We start from the raw sequence: 19,285 nt of genomic DNA, 5'->3' as shown, positions 1-19,285 counted from the left end.
AAATTCCTCAAATACATAACTATAGAAACTAAGGAGGGGGCCTGCCATATATATGAAAACGTCAATAGGCTGGTGGCTTTCCTTCTTGGCCTTTAAGCAGAAATTTCCTTAGCTTCCTCTCACCTGGATGGGAAGGTTATTTGGCATTGTGAAGCTTGGCAAAGGAGGAAGAGAACCATAGCTGTTCGTTATAGCTGCTTCACTGCGGCTCAGCATGGACCCTAAAAGAAAAGTCTTGATTAAGTCAGTGTGAAGAACTGAATGGTTTATCATAGAAAACATGTCTTTAATAAGTCTTCACATAGTGCCTAGTTTCACTTTGTTCCATCAGACCTTGTACCATAGTCCTTTAGAACAGTGTTCTTCAACTCTAGTCCTCAGGGCCCACCTGGCGGCCATGATTTCAGAATATCCCACGTAAAGAATACCTGTGGTAAGTCCTGATGCATTAACACTAATTATCTGGTCTGGTCCTCCTGCCACTGCTTGTTTACAAACTGCAGTGCTAATGTGCAGGTGTGTGGCATATGACCATTACGGACAATCAATGTCCTCGGAGGTAGACGACTGAGGACAGTGATTGGCTGTAGCAGTCACCTGCCATATACCAGCATGTCACAGCTGCAGTTTATAAACAGCGGGAGGAGGACCGAACCACCGCCACAGAGAACAGCACAGGAAAAAGTAATGAGCATTAGAATAACTTTTTTATTTTAGGCAGTTGGGGGTCTTTAATTATCTTGGACAACCTATTTAAAGCTTATAGCCACTGGTGTTAGGTGGTCTATACCAGTGTTCCTCAACTCCAGTCCTCAGGGCCCACATTCCAGTCATGATTTGAGAATATCCCACATAATGAATACCTGTGGTAAATCCTAATGCATTGAAACTAATTATATCACCTGCTCAATATTAAGGAAATCCTGAATACATGACTGGCGGGCAATGAGGACTGGAGTTGAGGAACACTGTTATAGAAGATACATTTCCAGATCTCCTAAGCAGTGTGGAGACTAACTAGAAGCATCCGCTGGCACAAATTTAGTGGGTTGTCTCACCTCAAACATTGGTGGCATATCTCTAGGCTATGCCAAGAATATCAGATAGGTGTGGGTCACGCCTTTGGGACCCGCACCTATCTCTAGAAAGGAACACCTAAAGTGAATCAGAGTGCAACATGAAAGCATGGCCACCGATCCATTCACTTCTATGGAACAGCCGGAAATGGCATGGCGAGCTTGGCTATTCGGCACTCCCAAAGAAATTAAGGTGTGGTGTGCTCTTGTTCTCTTTAGGAGCTCTGTTCTAGATATAGATGCAAGTCCCAGAGGTGGAAACCGCACCTATCTGACACTGGTGGCATATCATAGCGATATACGCCGAATGTTTGATGGGAGACAACCCTTTTAAGTACAGCTCTTAATGGTATTATTTATTAGAGAGTATTGTCCTTGAACCTCCTAAAAAGGGGTTATGCCATGACTGATTTAAAAGAATGAAAATCAGAAATCATATAGTACATGACAATCTCTTTCTAACAAAGCTAGAACCAGCCCTGTACCTCACATGGGACCACAGATCTCCCCATTCATTGCGCCAGTTTGTCTGCTAGATATACTTCAGGGCTGGGGGCATATCCTTTCTGCTGTAGCTCTTTTCCTTTAACTGCCACAGCTTCTAACAGAAGATATGGCTGTTCACAATTGAAGATACAAAGTGAGCATGTGCGACCACCCCAGTGAGGGGGACAGAGAAATAAGGAAATTAACAAATAGTAGGTGGCGCTTTACAGATACATAGTTTAGTAGCTTTACTAAAATTTTAATTACATGCCATTATAATAGTATTCAGATCCAGGTGCTGGTTTGAAAACTGTAGAATATTTTTGTGGGACAACTCCTATAACAAAGCACATATTTAAGATGCTTCTAATCTCTCAGTACCAATACTGGCCTTTAACTACTAACTTATCTGGTAAGTTTATGTATCCTGCGCTTTACCACAACTGTCTGCCTTTCACTGAAAGTGAGTGTTAATTCTTAAATCATACCTACAGGGGGGAGAAAAATTGCAATGCTCTTGGATTTTCATAATCAGTACCTCTGTGAACACTTTGCCTTAAAAGCAAAGTGTTCTTAAAGTGGTTATCCAACCCTTATAATGATCCCCCTAATGCCCGGTGCCCTCAGATAGGTTATACTTACCCTGCTCCCCGGCATCCGCATCGCTCCTCATGCCCGCACGGCATCTTCCTTTCACGTGGATCGCCGCAACGGGATGAGCCTCCCTGGCATTGCAAGTGACGCTAGAGAGGCTCGTCCCCATTGAGGCCATCACATCCTTAAATAAAAGCTGCCATGGAAGTGCTTATGCTCTGCACATTGCTGCAGGGAAATCATATACTACATGGTACTGTTCTTTGCTAGTAGATGGGATTGCCAAATGGTAGACCCAGGGACGGATTAAGAGCATCATGGGCCTGGTGCTGAGGATTTTGCTGGGCCTTTTTATGGAACTGCACTCAGTGTCTTAATTACATATATATTTTCTCGATACCATTAAAGTATTTTGTTCCTGCAACTACCTCTTCATTTGGCGTCTATCTTGGCAACATGGAGGGGGACCACGGGAGGGGGACCCTGAGGGTGGGGGCACCCTCAGGGCACTATAGTGTCAGGAAAACCGCTTTGTTTTCCTGACACTATAGTGATCATTTAACATGACTATGAAGATTACTGTTTTCTAGCTGCTGTGGACTGTGGACAACAGCAGCTAGAAACAGTAATTTTCATAGAGCTGTGTTATGATTTATGGACACAGCACTCAGCATGCTTAGCCAGCCTTCTATCTGGCTCAGAAACAGCCTGTGGACTGTGACTCTCAAGAAGCACAGCCAGATAGAAGGCTGGCTAAGCATGCTGAGAGCTGTGTCTAAATAACATAACACATTAAAGGGATTCTGTCACCAGGTTTCACCCCTGTCAGCTAAAAATATACTGATGTTCAGGGCGTCTTCACGATTCCTAATGTGGGCTTATAAATGTCATCTGTGGGCTTTTCTAGCTAAAAAACAGCTTTTACTAACCTGTCAGTCAAACAAATAAGGTGCCCAAAGGGATGTTAATGGATGCAAGGTGCCGGCCGCACCCGCCGCCGTTCGTGCCCAGCGCCGCCTTTCCAGACTTCTGCACCGCCTCCTAATCGTCTGTGGCCTCTCGCTCTCCCTCCCTCCCCCCTCCTCCTGCAAGATCTCGCGCATACAGGGGTTAAGCGAAGTGCCGGTGCATGCACACTTCGCTGTAAGAAGCCAAATGGAGAAGTCTGCACGGGCGCATCAGGCAGAGCCCTGTGCGCAAGCGCGAGATCTTACAGCAGAAGGAGGGGGGAGGGAGGGAGAGCGAGAGGCGGCACAGAGGATTAGGAGGCGGTGCAGAAGTCCGGAAAGGCGGCGCTGGGCACGAACGGCGGCGGGTGCGGCTGGCACCTTGCATCCATTAACATCCCCTTGGGCACCTTATTTGTTTGACTGACAGGTTAGTAAAAGCTGTTTTTTAGCTAAATAAGCCCACAGATGACATTTATAAGCCCACATTAGGAATCGTGAAGACGCCCTGAACATCAGCATATGTTTAGCTGACAGGGGTGAAACCTGGTGACAGAATCCCTTTAAAGAAATGACTGTTTCTAGCTGCTGTGGACTAGCAGCTAGAAACAGTAATTTCTTTAATGTGTTATGTTATTTAGACTAAGCTCTCAGCATGCTTAGCCAGTCAGTAATTTTCATAGTGCTGTTATGACTTATGGACACAGCTCTCAGGATGCTTAGCCAGCCTTCTATCTGGCTGTGCTTCTTGAGAGTCACAGTCCACAGGCTCAGAAACAGCCAGATAGAAGGCTGGCTAAGCATGCTGAGAGCTGTGTCCATAAATCATAACAGCACTATGATTGCCCTCCCTTCCAACTGGATGAGTTTATCTGATACCTGCTCCAGAAGCTCCTGCTGTCTCGCGGGCTGGTGTGGCTGAGCGCTGTGGGCCGTGTGCTGGTCGAAACTGCTGAGCAGGTTGTACACAGCGCAGCGTGCAGGAGGGATAACCGCGGGCGCACTGAGGTCATCCGGGCCGGCAGTACAGGAACCGCACCAGCTGCTCTGACATCCTGCCGCCGGATATCCTGTGACGTATATCACGGCGGCAGGATGTCAGAGCAGCTGGTGCTGTTCCTGTAATGCCGCGGCCTGCCGGATATGACCTCAGTAGTGATGGGAAGTTCGGATCTTTCAGATGAATCGGTTCATGAATCGGATCTTCGGTTCACTTGCTGAGTCACTGATTGCTGAGCTGACTCGCAAGTGAACCGAAGACTCTAGGTGCCGGTGCGCATGCGCAGATGCTATCCATTCGACTCCCTTGCTGCTGCTGACTCAGTCGGCTCTTCAGCTCTCTAATGAGTGAGTCAGGATCAGGAAGAGTGATTGATTATAGTGATAGTGAAGGGAAGCTGAGGCTGACGCCGGACAGGAGGACTCAGGACCTGTCACTGTGGTGTGCATTGTTGTCTGTTGTGCATTGTTACCCACAGTGACAACAGTCTGACACTGACAGTAGTACAACGAACCAAGTGAAGTGAAATGTGAATGCAGCACAGGGAAAACTATGTGCTGAATTGATAACAGTATTACAGTAACACAGTCACTGGCTGATAATAAAATAGTCCCCACAGTCCCCACTTAACGGAATCCATAAAGGAGATGTGAACCCACCCATAGTTATATAGCTACTGAACGAGATGCCTTTAACATATATATCTCCTGAGAAGCCAATTTGATCCTAAAGGGTTAATTCAACCTGTAATCTAAACTCTGTGTCATCTGTCACTTCTCTTATCTCTCTGCTCCTGTCCCTTAATCTTATCACTGCAGACAGCCTCAGTGTAACCTGTTCTAGACTCTGACTCACGGCTCTTTTAACTCAAAGAATCGAATGAGTCTCTAACTAATCGGATCTTTAGATTCTTTTAACCTGTGACTCATTCGATTCATTTCTATTCTTAGACTCCCTGCACTACTCAGAGGACTCAGAGCTGCTAGTGCTTGCCTTGCCTCAGCTCTGATTGGTTGGTGGGCGGGGAGGGGAGGGGCTGGCAGAAGCAGCTTCCACTCTAGGATCATATTACGCTCCTCCCGAGTCCCTCCCTCAGGCTCCTCCCTGCTGCCAGCGTGAGGTGAGCGTCTCTGCATTGTCTGTGCGCTATGTGACGCTGCGCTGTGTACAACAGAGGACTTTTAGCGCGGGCCGCTCCCGACGGCCTTTTGGCTGGCGGATGGGCCTATTTTATGGTAGGGGCCTGGAGTTGCAGCTCCATCAGCCCCTACGTTAATCCGGCCCTGAGTAGACCCCTCCTTTATGACATTTATAAACCCTAACAGATCATATGTCAAGGGACAAGCCCTTTTGACTTGCTCCTCTCGAAAATGTGCTGTCTCAAACACTGACTGGGTGTATGGTTGGTGCATTGTAAGCTCGTCTGGGCAGAGCCCTCTATAACCCCAACATGTTCATTCCTTCCCCTGATTGTAATGGGCATTTCTTCAGCCTTACCTGAGCTGCCGGGCTGTGGTATGGACTGATAGACACTGCTGGAGAATGAACTGTTGATGGAAAGGTGGCTGGAAGCATTACCCGCTTGTCGTCTCTGGTTTCTGAGTTTTTCTTCTCGTCTCCATTTGGCTCTCCGGTTGGAGAACCATACCTGTAATATAATGTGACAGTAGGTCAGTATTTTTGTATCTGTGGGTATATTTATGTTATATTGAAAAGCTTCTGAGTGTGGTTTTCAAACGTATTTCTCATTATTACACTCTGCATAGCAGTTGAAGGCATTGGGAAAGATTTATCAAACTGGTGTAAAGGAAAACTGTCTAAGATTTCACCGTTCATTTTCCAAAGGAGCTCTAAAAAATTAAAAGTGGAATCTGATGGCAATTTTCCTTTACACCAATTTTGATAACTCTCCCCCATTGTCTGATTCTTCAAATAAAAAAGCAGTAAGTTTTCTAAAATAGAAAAACAAGCAGTACTCCTCTCCCCAATACCCTGCCGAGCCAGTGGCCTCAGTGACTGCCTGCCAGTCTTTGTATACAGGCTGCCAGTGTCAAGATGTTTGACCAGCATGTGACTACTGGTCTCATTGGTTACTTGTCCTAATTACTGCCATCTTTTCCTAAGTGATGGCCTATCCTTAGGACAGGCCATCACTAGCTGATCAACAGGGGTCTGATATCCCGCACCCCGGCATTCAGCTTTTCAGGTAAAAGCCACAACTAGACATCAATGGGAGCAACACTGCAGTGATGAGCTTTGTCTACACTTGACAGAGCTGTGTAGTTCCAGCGATAGAGCTACAACGGATTATTGGGCGTGTGGGGTGTACTCATTCTTGGTTTTACTTTGCACAGCAGCCCTCCAGGTCATCTCGCTGTGCAGGGAGCTGCCGCAGACTACAGTCCTTTTGCAGAGTGGGTGTCCGGAGGGCCTCTGTGCAGGGAAAAGCTGTGGAAGGGCTGCAGTGCTGAGTCAGAGCTGTGGCTCCTTCATTCTCCAGATTTGTGTGGGCCACAGAGGTTGGAATATGATATCACTTTACATTTGATAAGAGGGTATGCAAATGATCTCTTAGCAAGCTCTGCCTCTAATGCCACCAGACGTAAGGCAGCTCTCCTATAAGTCAATGTTCAACCTTTTAAACAGGCCTTGAGACATGACTTGGATAATAATTAAGTCAATTAATTAAGTCACAACTCCATTGTTTTTATTGTTAGTGCTTTAAAAACATTCAACAGTTACAAAAATAAGCATAAAAATGCTACGCATTTCGGATGTAGGAAAACATTCTTCCTTATGGCATGGATGGCTACCTTACATCTGGTGGCATCAGAGGCAGAGCTTTCTAAGAGCTCATGTGCATCCCTTTTCCCCAGAATTCCAGAGGAGAGTTGCCTGGCCTATAAGACTCCTCAAGCCATTTAGGCGCTCTCCATAAGGAAATATTGTTATCCCCTTTATATTTGATGCAATGTGCACCAGGTAAAATGTTTGGCTTATACTGGCTGGAGCTGACATTACCAATCCTAATTTAGGTTTACCTGGATTCGTGCTTCTGGCAGGTCGATCTTTGCCGCCAATCTCTCTCTGGCAAAGACATCAGGGTAATGCGTCCTCTCAAACTCTTCAGAGAAAAAAAAATAGATGATAAGAGATCATTGCCACACAGTCTCTTTCAAAGATTTGAAAGTTTTCTTCTCCATCTGTTTCCTGCCATTCTTTACCTACACAATTGGATTAGCCTGTGCAGTGGTATCCAGCCGTGCGGACTACAATATGAGGGGAGTGTGAATTGGTAGGACAGACAGTAGACATCACAATAATGCAAAAATATTTGTCTCAAGCATCAAGGATTGCTTTAAAAAAGGGAGTTGTCCAAATAAAATAAAAAATTGTATGACGTGGTAAGTTATTAAAATAATAAAGCAATGCTCATTGTTCCAAAGCCCTGCGTTCCAGCACCACCAATCCAGTTCTCCACGCCGGACTTTGTTTTCACTGGCCTTGATGGTCTTGTAGTGTATATACCACTGAGGCCAGTGATTGGCTCCAGTGGTCATGTGCACATCACAGACACAAGCAAGATGTCAAAGCTGAAGCAGTGGGGATGATTAGAGCAACACCGCTAGAGTAGAGGGGTTGCAAAGGTGAGTATTACTTTTATTATTGCATATTAATGCATATGAATTATTAATGCATGAAATTTCCTAAACAAGTGATTTATACATTCTAATCTGGGGAACAGCTATTGGTAAGATGAGGATTCCCCCCTGACTCCTTTTTGCCGGTGCCTTCAATGAAGTGCAGTACATGGCTCATTCCCTAACCCCTCTAAACTTCCGTAGGTAGAGCCACATACAAGTGCAGCCCCTTCTCCATTGAAGGTGATGCAACTGGTGCCACGTTGCATGCGCAAACAGTGGACAGGGGTCCCATTCTCCCTATAGGTGGGGGGTCCCAGAGGTAGGAGCCCTACCTATTGAGCATTTATGGCATATTTTGAATATAATTGAAAATAATGCACACATGAACACAATAGATTCAATTATAATATACAGTTGTGTTCAAAATAATAGCAGTCAGACATCACAAACATGATCAATCATTGTTTTTGGTAGAAATTATATTTGTACATGGCAAATAATTTACTAGCAGGTGTAGTAGAGTAATAGAAATCCAAAAGACCCAACAGTCATGACATGCATGCTGCTGATTCTGTGTAATTGAATCACTAATTGAAAGGGGTATGTTCAAAATAATAGCAGTGTGGAGTTCAATGAGTGAGGTAATTCATTCTTTGAACAACAGGTGGAAATTATTGTACTTATTTAAGGAAGGAAAGCAGCAAATGTTGTGCATGCTGGTTACAATGCATTTCTCTCTGAAATTCTGAGGAAAATGGGTCATTCTAGACATTGTTCAGAAGAACAGCGTACCTTGATTAAAACGTTGATTGGAGAGGGGAAAACATATAAAGAAGTGCAGAAAATGATAGGTTGCTCAACTAAACTGATCGCAAATGCTTTAAAATGGCAACCAAAACCTGGAAGACGTGGAAGAAAGCGAAAAACTCCCATTCAAATGGATAGAAGAATAGCCAAAATGGCAAGGACTCAGCCAACAATCAGCTCCAGGAAGATCAAAGAAGGTCTAAAGTTACCTGTGAGTACTGTTACAATTAGAAGATGCCTATGTGAAGCCAAGCTATCTGCAAGAAGTCCCCGCAAAGTCCCACTGTTGAAAAAAAAGACGTGCTGAAGAGGTTACAATTTGCCAAAGAGCACATTGACTGGCCTAAAGAGACATTTTGTGGACTGATGAAAGTAAGATTGCTCTTTTTGGGTCTAGTGGCTGGAGCCAGTTTATCAGACGACCCCCAAACACTGAATTCAAGCCACAGTATTCTGTGAAGACAGTGAAGCATGGTGGCGCAAGCATCATGATATGGGGATGTTCTCATACTACGGTGTTGGGCCTATTTATCGCATACCAGGGATCATGGATCAGTTTGAATACATCAGAATACTTGAAGAGGTCATGCTGCCTTATGCTGAAGAGGAAATGCCCTTAAAATGGGTGTTCCAACAAGACAACGACCCCAAACACACCAGTAAACGTGCAACATCTTGGTTCCAGACCAACAAGAATGAAGTTATGGAGTGGTCAGCCCAATACCCAGATCTTAATCCAATAGAAAACTTGTGGGGTGACATCAAAAATGCAGTTTCTAAGGCAAAACCAAGAAATAGAGAAGAACTGTGGAATGTAGTCCAATCATCCTGGGCTGTAATACCTGTTCACAGGTGCCAAAAGTTGGTTGACTCCATGCAACACAGATGTACAGCAGTTCTCAGAAACAGTGGTTATACAACTAAATATCAATTAAGTGATTCAAAGGAAAGCAAAATCTTCAAACATTTTTCAGTTTATATAGTAAATGTTTGAGTTTGTAAAGAAGAATACAAACACTGCTATTTTTTTGAACACTCTAATATTCACTTTTCTTCATTTTTTTTAGAGGAACAACACACATTTGATATATTTTTCTTCATGTTTTAATTTGAAATAGAATGTGTAGTGTTCCCAATGCATTTGTGTGTATGGAAATAAAAGCTATTAGAAGGATTTTGAGCTTTATTCACTTTTTTAAACACACTGCTATTATTTTGAACACAACTGTATAGACTAAGCTGTCATTCTGATATGATAAAATCTGAGTCTCTCAGCCAATATATTTTGATCAAAACACATCTTTACCCGCGCCAAGGTGGTCTCAGTCAGGCAGGTCCTACTCTAAACCTACCTATGCCGTTGGGCATCTAAATTCAGGAGAGCAGACCCTGCACATATAGTGTGTTGCTCCTAGATACCTCTATGTGCATCCAGCAACCAATGAGAGGAGGAGCACGCACACCTATATGTACCACCTAATCAAGGTCGCCTGTGGGATAGGTGCTGTGTGTGTAGGTTTGTGCACAGACACTAAAGATTTATGCCTCATGGTAGGCTTGTTCGAATGTTTTCAGTTAGGCCTCATGCACACCACTGTATTTTCCACCTGTGTACTATGTCAATTTTTTTGTGGACAATGCACTGACCCATTTATTTCTATAGGGTCATGTACACATCCGTATTTTTTGCGTATATGCGTGGCCATTCCCCAAATTATAGAATATGTTCTATTCTTGCGACAAGAATAGTCCACTTGATGGGAGTGCGAAAAATGCAGAATGTATACAGAAGGAATCCATATTTTGTAGATCCATTGTTTGTGCTCCAAAATATGGACACAACCGTGTGCATGACACACACGAATTACAACATAGCATAATAAAACCTCAACATGTGCCTAAAGGTAAGCCTGAGGCCTCCTGCACATGAACGTGTGCTTCCCGTTGCCGTATTGCGGACCGCATTTGCGGATCCGCAATACACGGGCACCGTTCCATGTGCATTCCGCATCACGGATGTGGACCCATTCACTTCAATGGGTCCGCAAATCCGGAGATGCAGAATGGTGCAGAAGGGAAGCATGGAACGGAACCCTACGGAAGCACTACGGAGTGCTTCCGTGGGGTTTCGTCCCGTACTTCCGTTCCGCAAAAAGATAGAAAATGTCCTATCTTTTTGCAGAACGGCCGGATCGCGGACCCATTAAAGTGAATGGGTCTGCGATACGCTCTGGCTGCCCCATGGACGGTGTTCATGCATTGTGGCCCGCAATTTGCGGGCGGCAGCACGACCGCGGGGCGCACACGGTCGTGTGCAGGAGGCATAATCCTGAAATAACAAACAACCATGCATCAGCATAGTAACCTAGGGGAAAATTCATCATTGTAGGTGTATTTGTGGTTAGTTTTCAGATTGGAGTTGCTTTGGGCACCTGCGTCAAATTTATGAAAATGGCGCACAGTAATAATATATTTAGCACAAGTGCAATGTGATGGCTCCTGTTTGAGTTAAATTATGTCTTCGATGGATTCAAAACTTTTTAGAGACTTTTTAAAAAGTTTCACTTCATAAATATGTCACTGAAGTGATCTACTCTGAAATTCTCACCAGGTTGTCCCCAAAAAGTCGCCAAGCCTCTACTCTGACATGCAGAGCTTAATAAATTCCCCCATCCTAATGTTGACCACAAATATCTCCTGCAAGCCCTTAAGGGTCCATTCACACGTCCGCAAAATGGGTCCGCATCCGTTCCGCAATTTTACGGAACGGGTGCAGACCCATTTATTTTCAATGGGGCCGGAATGTGCTTTGCGGATCCGCATTTGCGTATCCGTGCTTCCGTTTCCGCAAAAAAAAGAACATGTCCTATTCTTGTCCACAATTGCGGACAAGATTAGGCATTTTCTATTATAGTGCCGGCGATGTGCGGTCCGCAAATTGCGGAATGCACATTGCCAGTGTCCGTGTTTTGCAGATCTGCAATTTGCGGATCCGCAAAACACTTACGGATGTGTGAATGGACCCTTAGGCTACCCACGGTGCAGATTATGCATATTTTTTTCCATGCAGATTCTCATGCGGGGGAAAAATGCAGCGTAATACAGTACTAGCAAAGTGTATGAGATTTCACATATCTCATGTACACTTTGCTATTTTATTCTGTGCGGAAAATGACCTCCCATGCAGATTTTCACCCTTTTCAGTGCAAAGGTGAGATCTGCGGCAAAATTGCTTAAAATATTCACCAAAAACTGAAATTTACACATACAGTTTTTGGTGCGGATTTAGTGTTGCAACGCACAGAAATCCATGCAGAATTGTGTGCTGAATTTCTGCAAGACAGCCTGCACCCGTGTGCAGATAGCCTAACCCCACTCAACTAACCTACTGTCACTTGTTTCCAAGAACATCACAGTTGATTAGTCACCTAGTAATATAACATGTAGTCCTTGAAGATCTAGGAGCAAAACTATGTGCAACAACAAACTAATTTAGTGACAACATTGGCAAGTAAAAAAACTAACTTGTGCCGTGGTAGACCACATGATTCCCACCTAACTATATATATATATATATATATATGTGCTGCTGTAAATTTTTCTATATATATATATATATATATATATACTGTATCTAGTTAGGCACTTGAGTTGTCCACCAGGCCTTTGCCCTAGTGTAGTAAAATATTAAAATTAATGCATTTGTCATTAATACGCAAACTGTGGGACAAACCCAAGCCATGAGCTTCAGAATCCCCACCTCCACCTGCATGTTAGCTCTCAACAATGCTGTAACTATAAATGTTGTACCAGTAACCTGCATACTTGGCTCTGCTGCATGTTTTATTTTAACCAACCTATGTTTATACCATACCATTCAAGACAGCTGTCTATTTAGACTACCCCTCGTTCTAGACCATTGTCTAGTAGTCTCTGGCGAACCTGGCTCATGCAGTGCTGCTGTCCTATTTACATAGGGTGATGCACTGCCAACAGACAACAATATTAGGTGTTGCATGAAATATGTTATCACCTGTCATAGTGCAGTGACCCGCTGGTTCACTGCTAAAGGGTTAATGCTATAAATCAATGCTAAATGATTAATGCTATGTGTCATTACAGAAGTGGTTGAAGGCAAAGAGTTGGAAGCAGTTAACTAGCAGTTTTCAGTGTTAGTTGCTGGGTAATGGGCTGGTGATTTATTTCTAGTGTCTATAAAGAAAGAGAGACTCAGGGAGGACCACAATCATACTACCTACCTCCTATGCACAGCTTTTGGGAAAAGCCTACTCTGTGAAATTCTTCAGAACTGCCTACTTTATGTAGTTGTACTGTAACTCCCATCATCTATTCCGTAAAGGAAAGACTTTATTTGACTATAACTAAGCCGGCCTGGTTATTGGTCTTTATACCTGAATTGTTCATCATCTACCTCCTGTTTTCCTGCCTTGCACTCCACAACTCATTTAGCATGAAGGGCACCCCAGCCACCACCAGACAGGAGACCCTGAAAGTCCAGGGTGTGCCACAAGGAGGAGAAGGGTTGAACCCCTCCACTCATTGCAGGCCAAGTCTGGGGGAGCACTAGAGCAGTGTTAGCCACCGTGAGGACTACAGCCACCTCTCCACCTCACACCTCTGCTGTGGCCTAGTGCATCGCCTAAGCCTTTGCCTTTTGTCAGGTGTTCAGCAGCACCTTGCAGGTATGGCTACATGTGCAGGTTTTTTAAGGCCAAATCAGGAGTGGTTCATAAAAGGCGAGAACATATTAAGGACAGATGTGAATTCTCCTCTTTGAATCCACGTCTGGTGTAGGCTTAAAAAACGGCATAAAAAATCTGCATGTGTGGCCATTCCCTTATAGGAGGTCAACTATTGGGAACATTCGTACAAATTTTTATTCCCAATAATTGGCCCAATCCTACATCTGTGTTGTCCTACGGAGTTGCCCAAGCTGCACAGCCCCTTTAATGGTGGTGGTCTTTTTAAAATACCCTTTAAGAAATAACTGACTGCTAATAAGAGAAACTGTAATCGGCTATGGTGATATAAGATGGCAGCTTTGATTTACGAAGTTTAACAATTACATTTTCCACTTTATGCAGGAGTGAAGTTTCAGTTCCTTGAATAGGTATTATAATATGTTAAGTCTTTTTATGACATGGTAATTATAGTTTACTGCTATATATGTCTGGGTAACATCGCTCTAACAGACTGGGAGGAGGTCTGTAAAAACATCCTGTGACAGGTGCTATGTTCACACTTCCTCTTTCTCAAGCAGGTTTTGTATACAATGTAGGGTTCATTTCCCCCGAGCAGTAGATTTTCAGGTGAGATGCCCAAAAGATGCCCTGCTGGCATGTACCAATCTGGAGTCACTGCAAACCCCCACTATAGAACTACCCTGATACTGCTATGTATAATCCCCCCTATATAGTGAGTAAGAACATAAAAGGGGTTAGCCCATGAACGACATCCATTACCTATCCACAAGATAGGAGATAAATGTATGGTCCCAGCTGTTACACACCCAGCACAAGAACAGGGGTCCTTAAGTCTCCTATGTGTCCAGAGCGGTAATGCACCTGCCCAGCCACCACTCCATTCATTTCTTTGGGGCTGATGGAGATAGCCGAGCACTGTATTCCAATATACAATGAATAGAGTGGTGGTCTTGCATGTGCTATACCACTCCATTCACAAAGGGAACTCGTGGTCCCCCATTCTCATGATTGCTAATGGTCCCAACAGTCAAACCCCTAAAGATCATACATTTATCATCTATCCTATGGAGAGGGGATAAATGATCTTAATAGGCAAACGCCTATAACTATAATTTAGATGTATTGAAGGTTAAAACGGGAAATGAACTGCCAATTTAATGCTTAAAGGAATAGTCACTATGCTTCCCTCATGAGTGGGGAACAAGATGCCATAGCCTGGTAGAAATCCCCCCTTAAACCTAGAATTAGTCTGGTTCTGGATTGAGGCCATAAGTTCCTTCTGATTCTGTGTTTATGATTTTTGTTGAGTAAAATGTTGCCAGACTGTACTCCACTTTTTTGGTTTCTTCATACAATACTTGCAGAAAATGTACTACACAGGACTAGTGCAAGGATTTTTGCCACCCTAGGCAAAAGCTAATTTTGCCGCCCCCCTGACTCCGCCCATTGACCACGCCATTTGACCCGCCCCTTTTTTGTCGCCCACCTATATATACAGACTGTACCCTTCATTGTGGTAAGGCCACGTTTTCTCCCTCCAGCTACATACCATGTCATCCACAGATCCCCACAAGTGTCATCCACAGATCCCCACAAGTGTCACCCACAGATCCCCCACAAGTGTCACATCCACAGATCCACAGCAAGAGTGCGCTCTACGCGGAGGCGTACCTTGCTTATGGGTGGCGCCGGCCCTGGTACTACAGGAGGTAAAGTAGTATTTTCTTAAAAGGGTTGTCACTACTGTTTCCTTATGTTGCAGTGACAACTTCTAGCCTAGAAATAAGGCCAAATCAGAAATCTGAATTTGGCAATTTGCCAAACTGCGTCACATTACTACATTTTGGCAGTGGCATCGCTACAGTTGGGGCAAGGCCCCCCCCAGGTCATTCCTTGTCCCCCCCCCCCCCACTGATTCGCTGCTGCACCCAGCCGCCCACACTAGTGATGTCCGGTTCATGAACGAATCGTTCTTTTGAATCGATTCAGTTCACTGAACCGGAGGAGTCGAATCCTCTGACTGAGCTGATCTGTGTGAAACAGCTCAGTCAGATAGCAGAGCAGAGAGATGCTGGCAGCAGGGAGGGAGGAGTGTAATCTGATCCTAGAGTGGAAGCCAGCCCCTCCCCTCCCCGCCCACCAACCAATCAGAGCTGAGGCAAGCACTAGCAGCTCTGAGTCTGAGTCACACAATACAGGGAGTCTAAGAATCGAATGAGTCACAGATTAATAGAATCTAAAGATCCGACAGACTCATTCTACAGACAGGCAGTCAGCAAAGAGATAAGAGAAGTGACAGGGGACAGAGTTTAGATTACAGGTTGAATTAACCCTTTAGGGTCAAATTGGCTTCTCAAGGAGATATATATGTTAAAGGCATCTCATTTATATAACTAAGGGTGGGTTCACACTAGTTATTTTCCTGTGTGATGTCTGTGCGGACTGTGGACTACTTTATTATCAGCCAGTGTTACTGTTATCAGCTTAGCACATACAGTTTTCCCTGTGCATTCACTTCACTTGGTTGTACTGTCAGACTGTCACTGTGGGTGACAATGCATTCTGTCCTGAGTCCTGTCCCCTTCCCTTCCTCACTCAGTCAGAGCTCAGACCAAGTGCCAAGAGCCGACTCAGCGAGTCAGCAAGTGAATCGAAGCATTCGCGCATGCGCACCACCTAAGCTCTTCGGTTCACTTTCGTCTCAGCTCAGCAGAGTCAGCGAGTGAACCGAAGATTTGATTCATGAATCGTTTCATGTGAAAGATCCGAACTTCCCATCTCTAGCCCGCACTACTCAGTGAGTGATTGACAAATCACAACACAGACATGACAGATGGGGGTGGGGGCGGCATTCGGACCCAGCGGAGCAGAGCGTGCAGGGCGGGCGCAGGCTGGGAGTGCGGCAGCCGCAGAGTTGACATCACCACGTAAAGCTGTGTGCCTGCCCGCCCCCGCGAACGCTTGCTTCTGTTCTGCAGCTCTGCTACTGCGTCTGCTAGTGTCAGTGAGCCTGTCTGTGCCCAGCCCAGGCCCCAGCTTCGGACAGGAGAGGAGAACTGTGTGTGGCAACTTCCCAAGAACTCTGCCTGGCCCTGCCCTTGCCGGCCCCTAGGCAAGCTAAGAAAACAAAGTAAGAATAAAAAGTTTTAAAAAAAGTATGTACCCCCACTACCTCGCCTCATGGCCTGCCTGCTTGCGCCCAGCCCCTCCTCAACCCTGATACCCCTATAACTTAGGGGTATCAGGGTACAATATACAGGGGTAATATAACTAAGGACCCCTGTATAATGTCCCCTGATAGCACTGAGTCCTCCTCAGTTATATTACCCTTGTATAATGTACCCTGGAACCCCTTAGTGATAATATTACCCATAATGTCCCCTGATACCCCTCAGTTATAATATTACCCATAATGTCCCCTGATACCCCTCAGTTAAGGGTAGGGTAATCAGGGTACATTATACAGGGGGTAATATAACCAAGGGGTATCAGGGTACATTATACAGGGGGTAATATAACTTATATTACCACCGTATAATGCCTGATAGGCCTCCTGAGTAACTTATATTACCCTTGTATAATTATGTACCCGGATACCCCTTAGTTAGATGATCCCGGCGGGGTCATATAACTAAGGGGTATCAGGGTACATTATTATACAGGGGTAATATAACTCAGGAGGCCTATCAGGCATTATACGGTGGTAATATAGCTTACATTACCCCTGTATAATGTCCTATGATAGCCCTCCTCAGTTATATTACCCTTGTATAATGTACCCTGATACCCCTCAGTTATATTACCCTTGTATAATGTACCCTGATACCCCTCAGTTATATTACCCTTGTATAATGTACCCTGATACCCCTCAGTTATATTACCCTTGAATAATGTACCCTGATATCCCTTAGTTATATAATATAACTAAGAGGTATCAGGGTGCATTATACAGGGGTAACATAACTGAGGAGGGCTATCCTATCAAGGACGTAATACAGGGGTAATGTAAGCTATATTACCCCTTTATAATGTCTGATAGCCCTCCTCAGTTATATTACACCTAATGTACCCTGATACCCCTTAATTATATTACCCCAGCGCCAGGGGCATAGCTGCAGGGGAAGCGGCTGCTTTAGTATTTTTCAGTAGTATGATTAGCTAAATTATTAGTGCCCCCCCATTTTTGACTGTATCTTCTGTGCCCCCCCTATATATTGATCCTAGAGTCGCCACTGCATTTTGGGACCTTGATAAGGTAAGAATTAAAGGCTGTTGTATGGAAATGTACAGCATCCATAGCCTGCTATAGGCTCATACAGTACTCAGAGTTCATGTACAAGCACAAATCAAAATGTGCGATGTTCTATCACTCGAAGAGCACATTAGATACACCAGACTCTGTAATATGGATGTATATAGACTGCGCATGCTACAACATATGGTCAATGCACATGAATTTGCATAATTTTAATGAATCCCCTGTAATACTGTTACCGTACATGTGATAGTGAAACTCATAGGCCCCACTGCAAAATCTATATCTGGTCCCAAAGCAAAATTGTGTGCAATCACCTAGATTTGAGTAGGTTCTATGTGTATTGTATTCACACACAGTAAATTTTCTGCAGAAAGTTCTGCAACTGTTCAGTTTATCTGAATGGGGTCTGCAAAAAAAATCCTGAATGCTTCCAGTTCACTCTCTGCATTTCCTATAGATACAGCACAGAAGCTTTAAATCAGGGATGCTCAACCTGCGGCCCTCCAGTTGTTGCAAAACTACAACTCCCAGTACGCCCTAATAGCTGTAGGCTGTCCAGGCATGCTGGGAGTTGTAGTTTTGCAACAGCTGGAGGGCCGCAGGTTGGGCATCCCTGCTTTAAATAAAAGAGGTTCTCTGGGAATTTGATATTGATGAGCTTTCGTCAGGATAGGACATTAATCACAGATTGGTGGGGGTCCAAATTCTCGGCACCCCTGCCGATTGGCTGTTCTAAGAGGCCACTGCGCCCACCGAAGCTCCGGTGAGCACTGTGGTCTCCTTGCAGCTTACCAAACACACTGGATAGTGGCTGTGCTTGGTATTGCAGCTCAGTCCCATTCACTTGAATGGGACTGAGCTGCGCCTAATCCAGGTGACCGATGTAAGGTGATGCCACTTGGGAGCTGTGATATAATGGAAGAAAGTAGCGGTGGAAAATTCTAGATGTACAGCAAAAGTCTGGGAGGCTGCTGAGTAAGTGCAGAGCTTCTCTCAGCTCTGCTGCTCAGCGGAAACAGTGCTGGTTCCACCCCAGTAGGTTTCCCTTGGGTGCCTTGTGGTCTCATCCGCTCTCTGCACCACTGACTCCTTCCTTTACCAGCACGTGTGTGCAGAAGGTGCAAATTGACACATAATAGACACTCGCTTTTTTTTTTTTCATTTTGCAAAAGTCTAGCTTTTGTAGAGATCTTGTCATGTCAGGCAATGTATGGCTGCACATTGATTCTTAAGGGGGATTTCTGTGTACAGTAATATTATGATTGATAGATAGATAGATAGATAGATAGATAGATAGATAGATAGATAGATACAGGTAACAAAAAAAATCACATTGTTGAGGTCAGAGATCTCCGATCACCCGTGATTTCCAGAATGAAAACGCTCTATAGAGAGCTTAAACCCCTAGTAGTGTCAGGTTTCTAGTAACAGAAACGTCTGAGCGGTGCCATAGGGGGTTTTGAGCTCTCTATAGACTCTTCTCATTCTGGAAATCAAAGGCTGAGATTACAAATCTTTCCTGTCAAAGATGTAGGTTGATTTTTCCTGGACAAGATGCAAACTCTTTAAATGGCCAATACCCAACTTTGCATGCGATGTGACAAGACAGCTATTTGGCTATTGTAGGCACCTGTTCTCAGGTGGAACTAGACCCTGACATTTCCCTGAAAATGCTCACAGTGATGTCACTGCACAGATATAATATCATGCAACCTGGATAATGATCATAAGTGTAATCATATGCTGGCT

At 44.5% G+C, this 19,285-nt stretch overlaps 1 protein-coding gene across 2 annotated transcripts in view; it reads right to left on the bottom strand.

Annotated features, from left to right (window-relative positions):
- LOC121002582 (paired box protein Pax-6-like) overlaps window positions 1–19,285 on the bottom strand; it is a 61,316-nt gene that overhangs the window by 3,821 nt on the left and 38,210 nt on the right. For both annotated transcript variants that reach the window (XM_040434030.1, XM_040434035.1), the window contains exons 4-6: window positions 7,145–7,227; window positions 5,601–5,751; window positions 124–221 (exon numbers count right to left, since the gene is read on the bottom strand). In XM_040434030.1, coding sequence (XP_040289964.1) covers window positions 124–221; window positions 5,601–5,751; window positions 7,145–7,227 — 332 coding nt within the window. The remainder of the gene's footprint in view (window positions 1–123; window positions 222–5,600; window positions 5,752–7,144; window positions 7,228–19,285) is intronic.

This window comes from Bufo bufo, chromosome 1 (assembly GCF_905171765.1).
Source record: "Bufo bufo chromosome 1, aBufBuf1.1, whole genome shotgun sequence".
Classification (NCBI taxonomy): Eukaryota; Metazoa; Chordata; class Amphibia; order Anura; family Bufonidae; genus Bufo; species Bufo bufo.
Note: the sequence above shows the minus strand (reverse complement) of the source record. Positions and strands in the feature narration are given on the sequence as shown.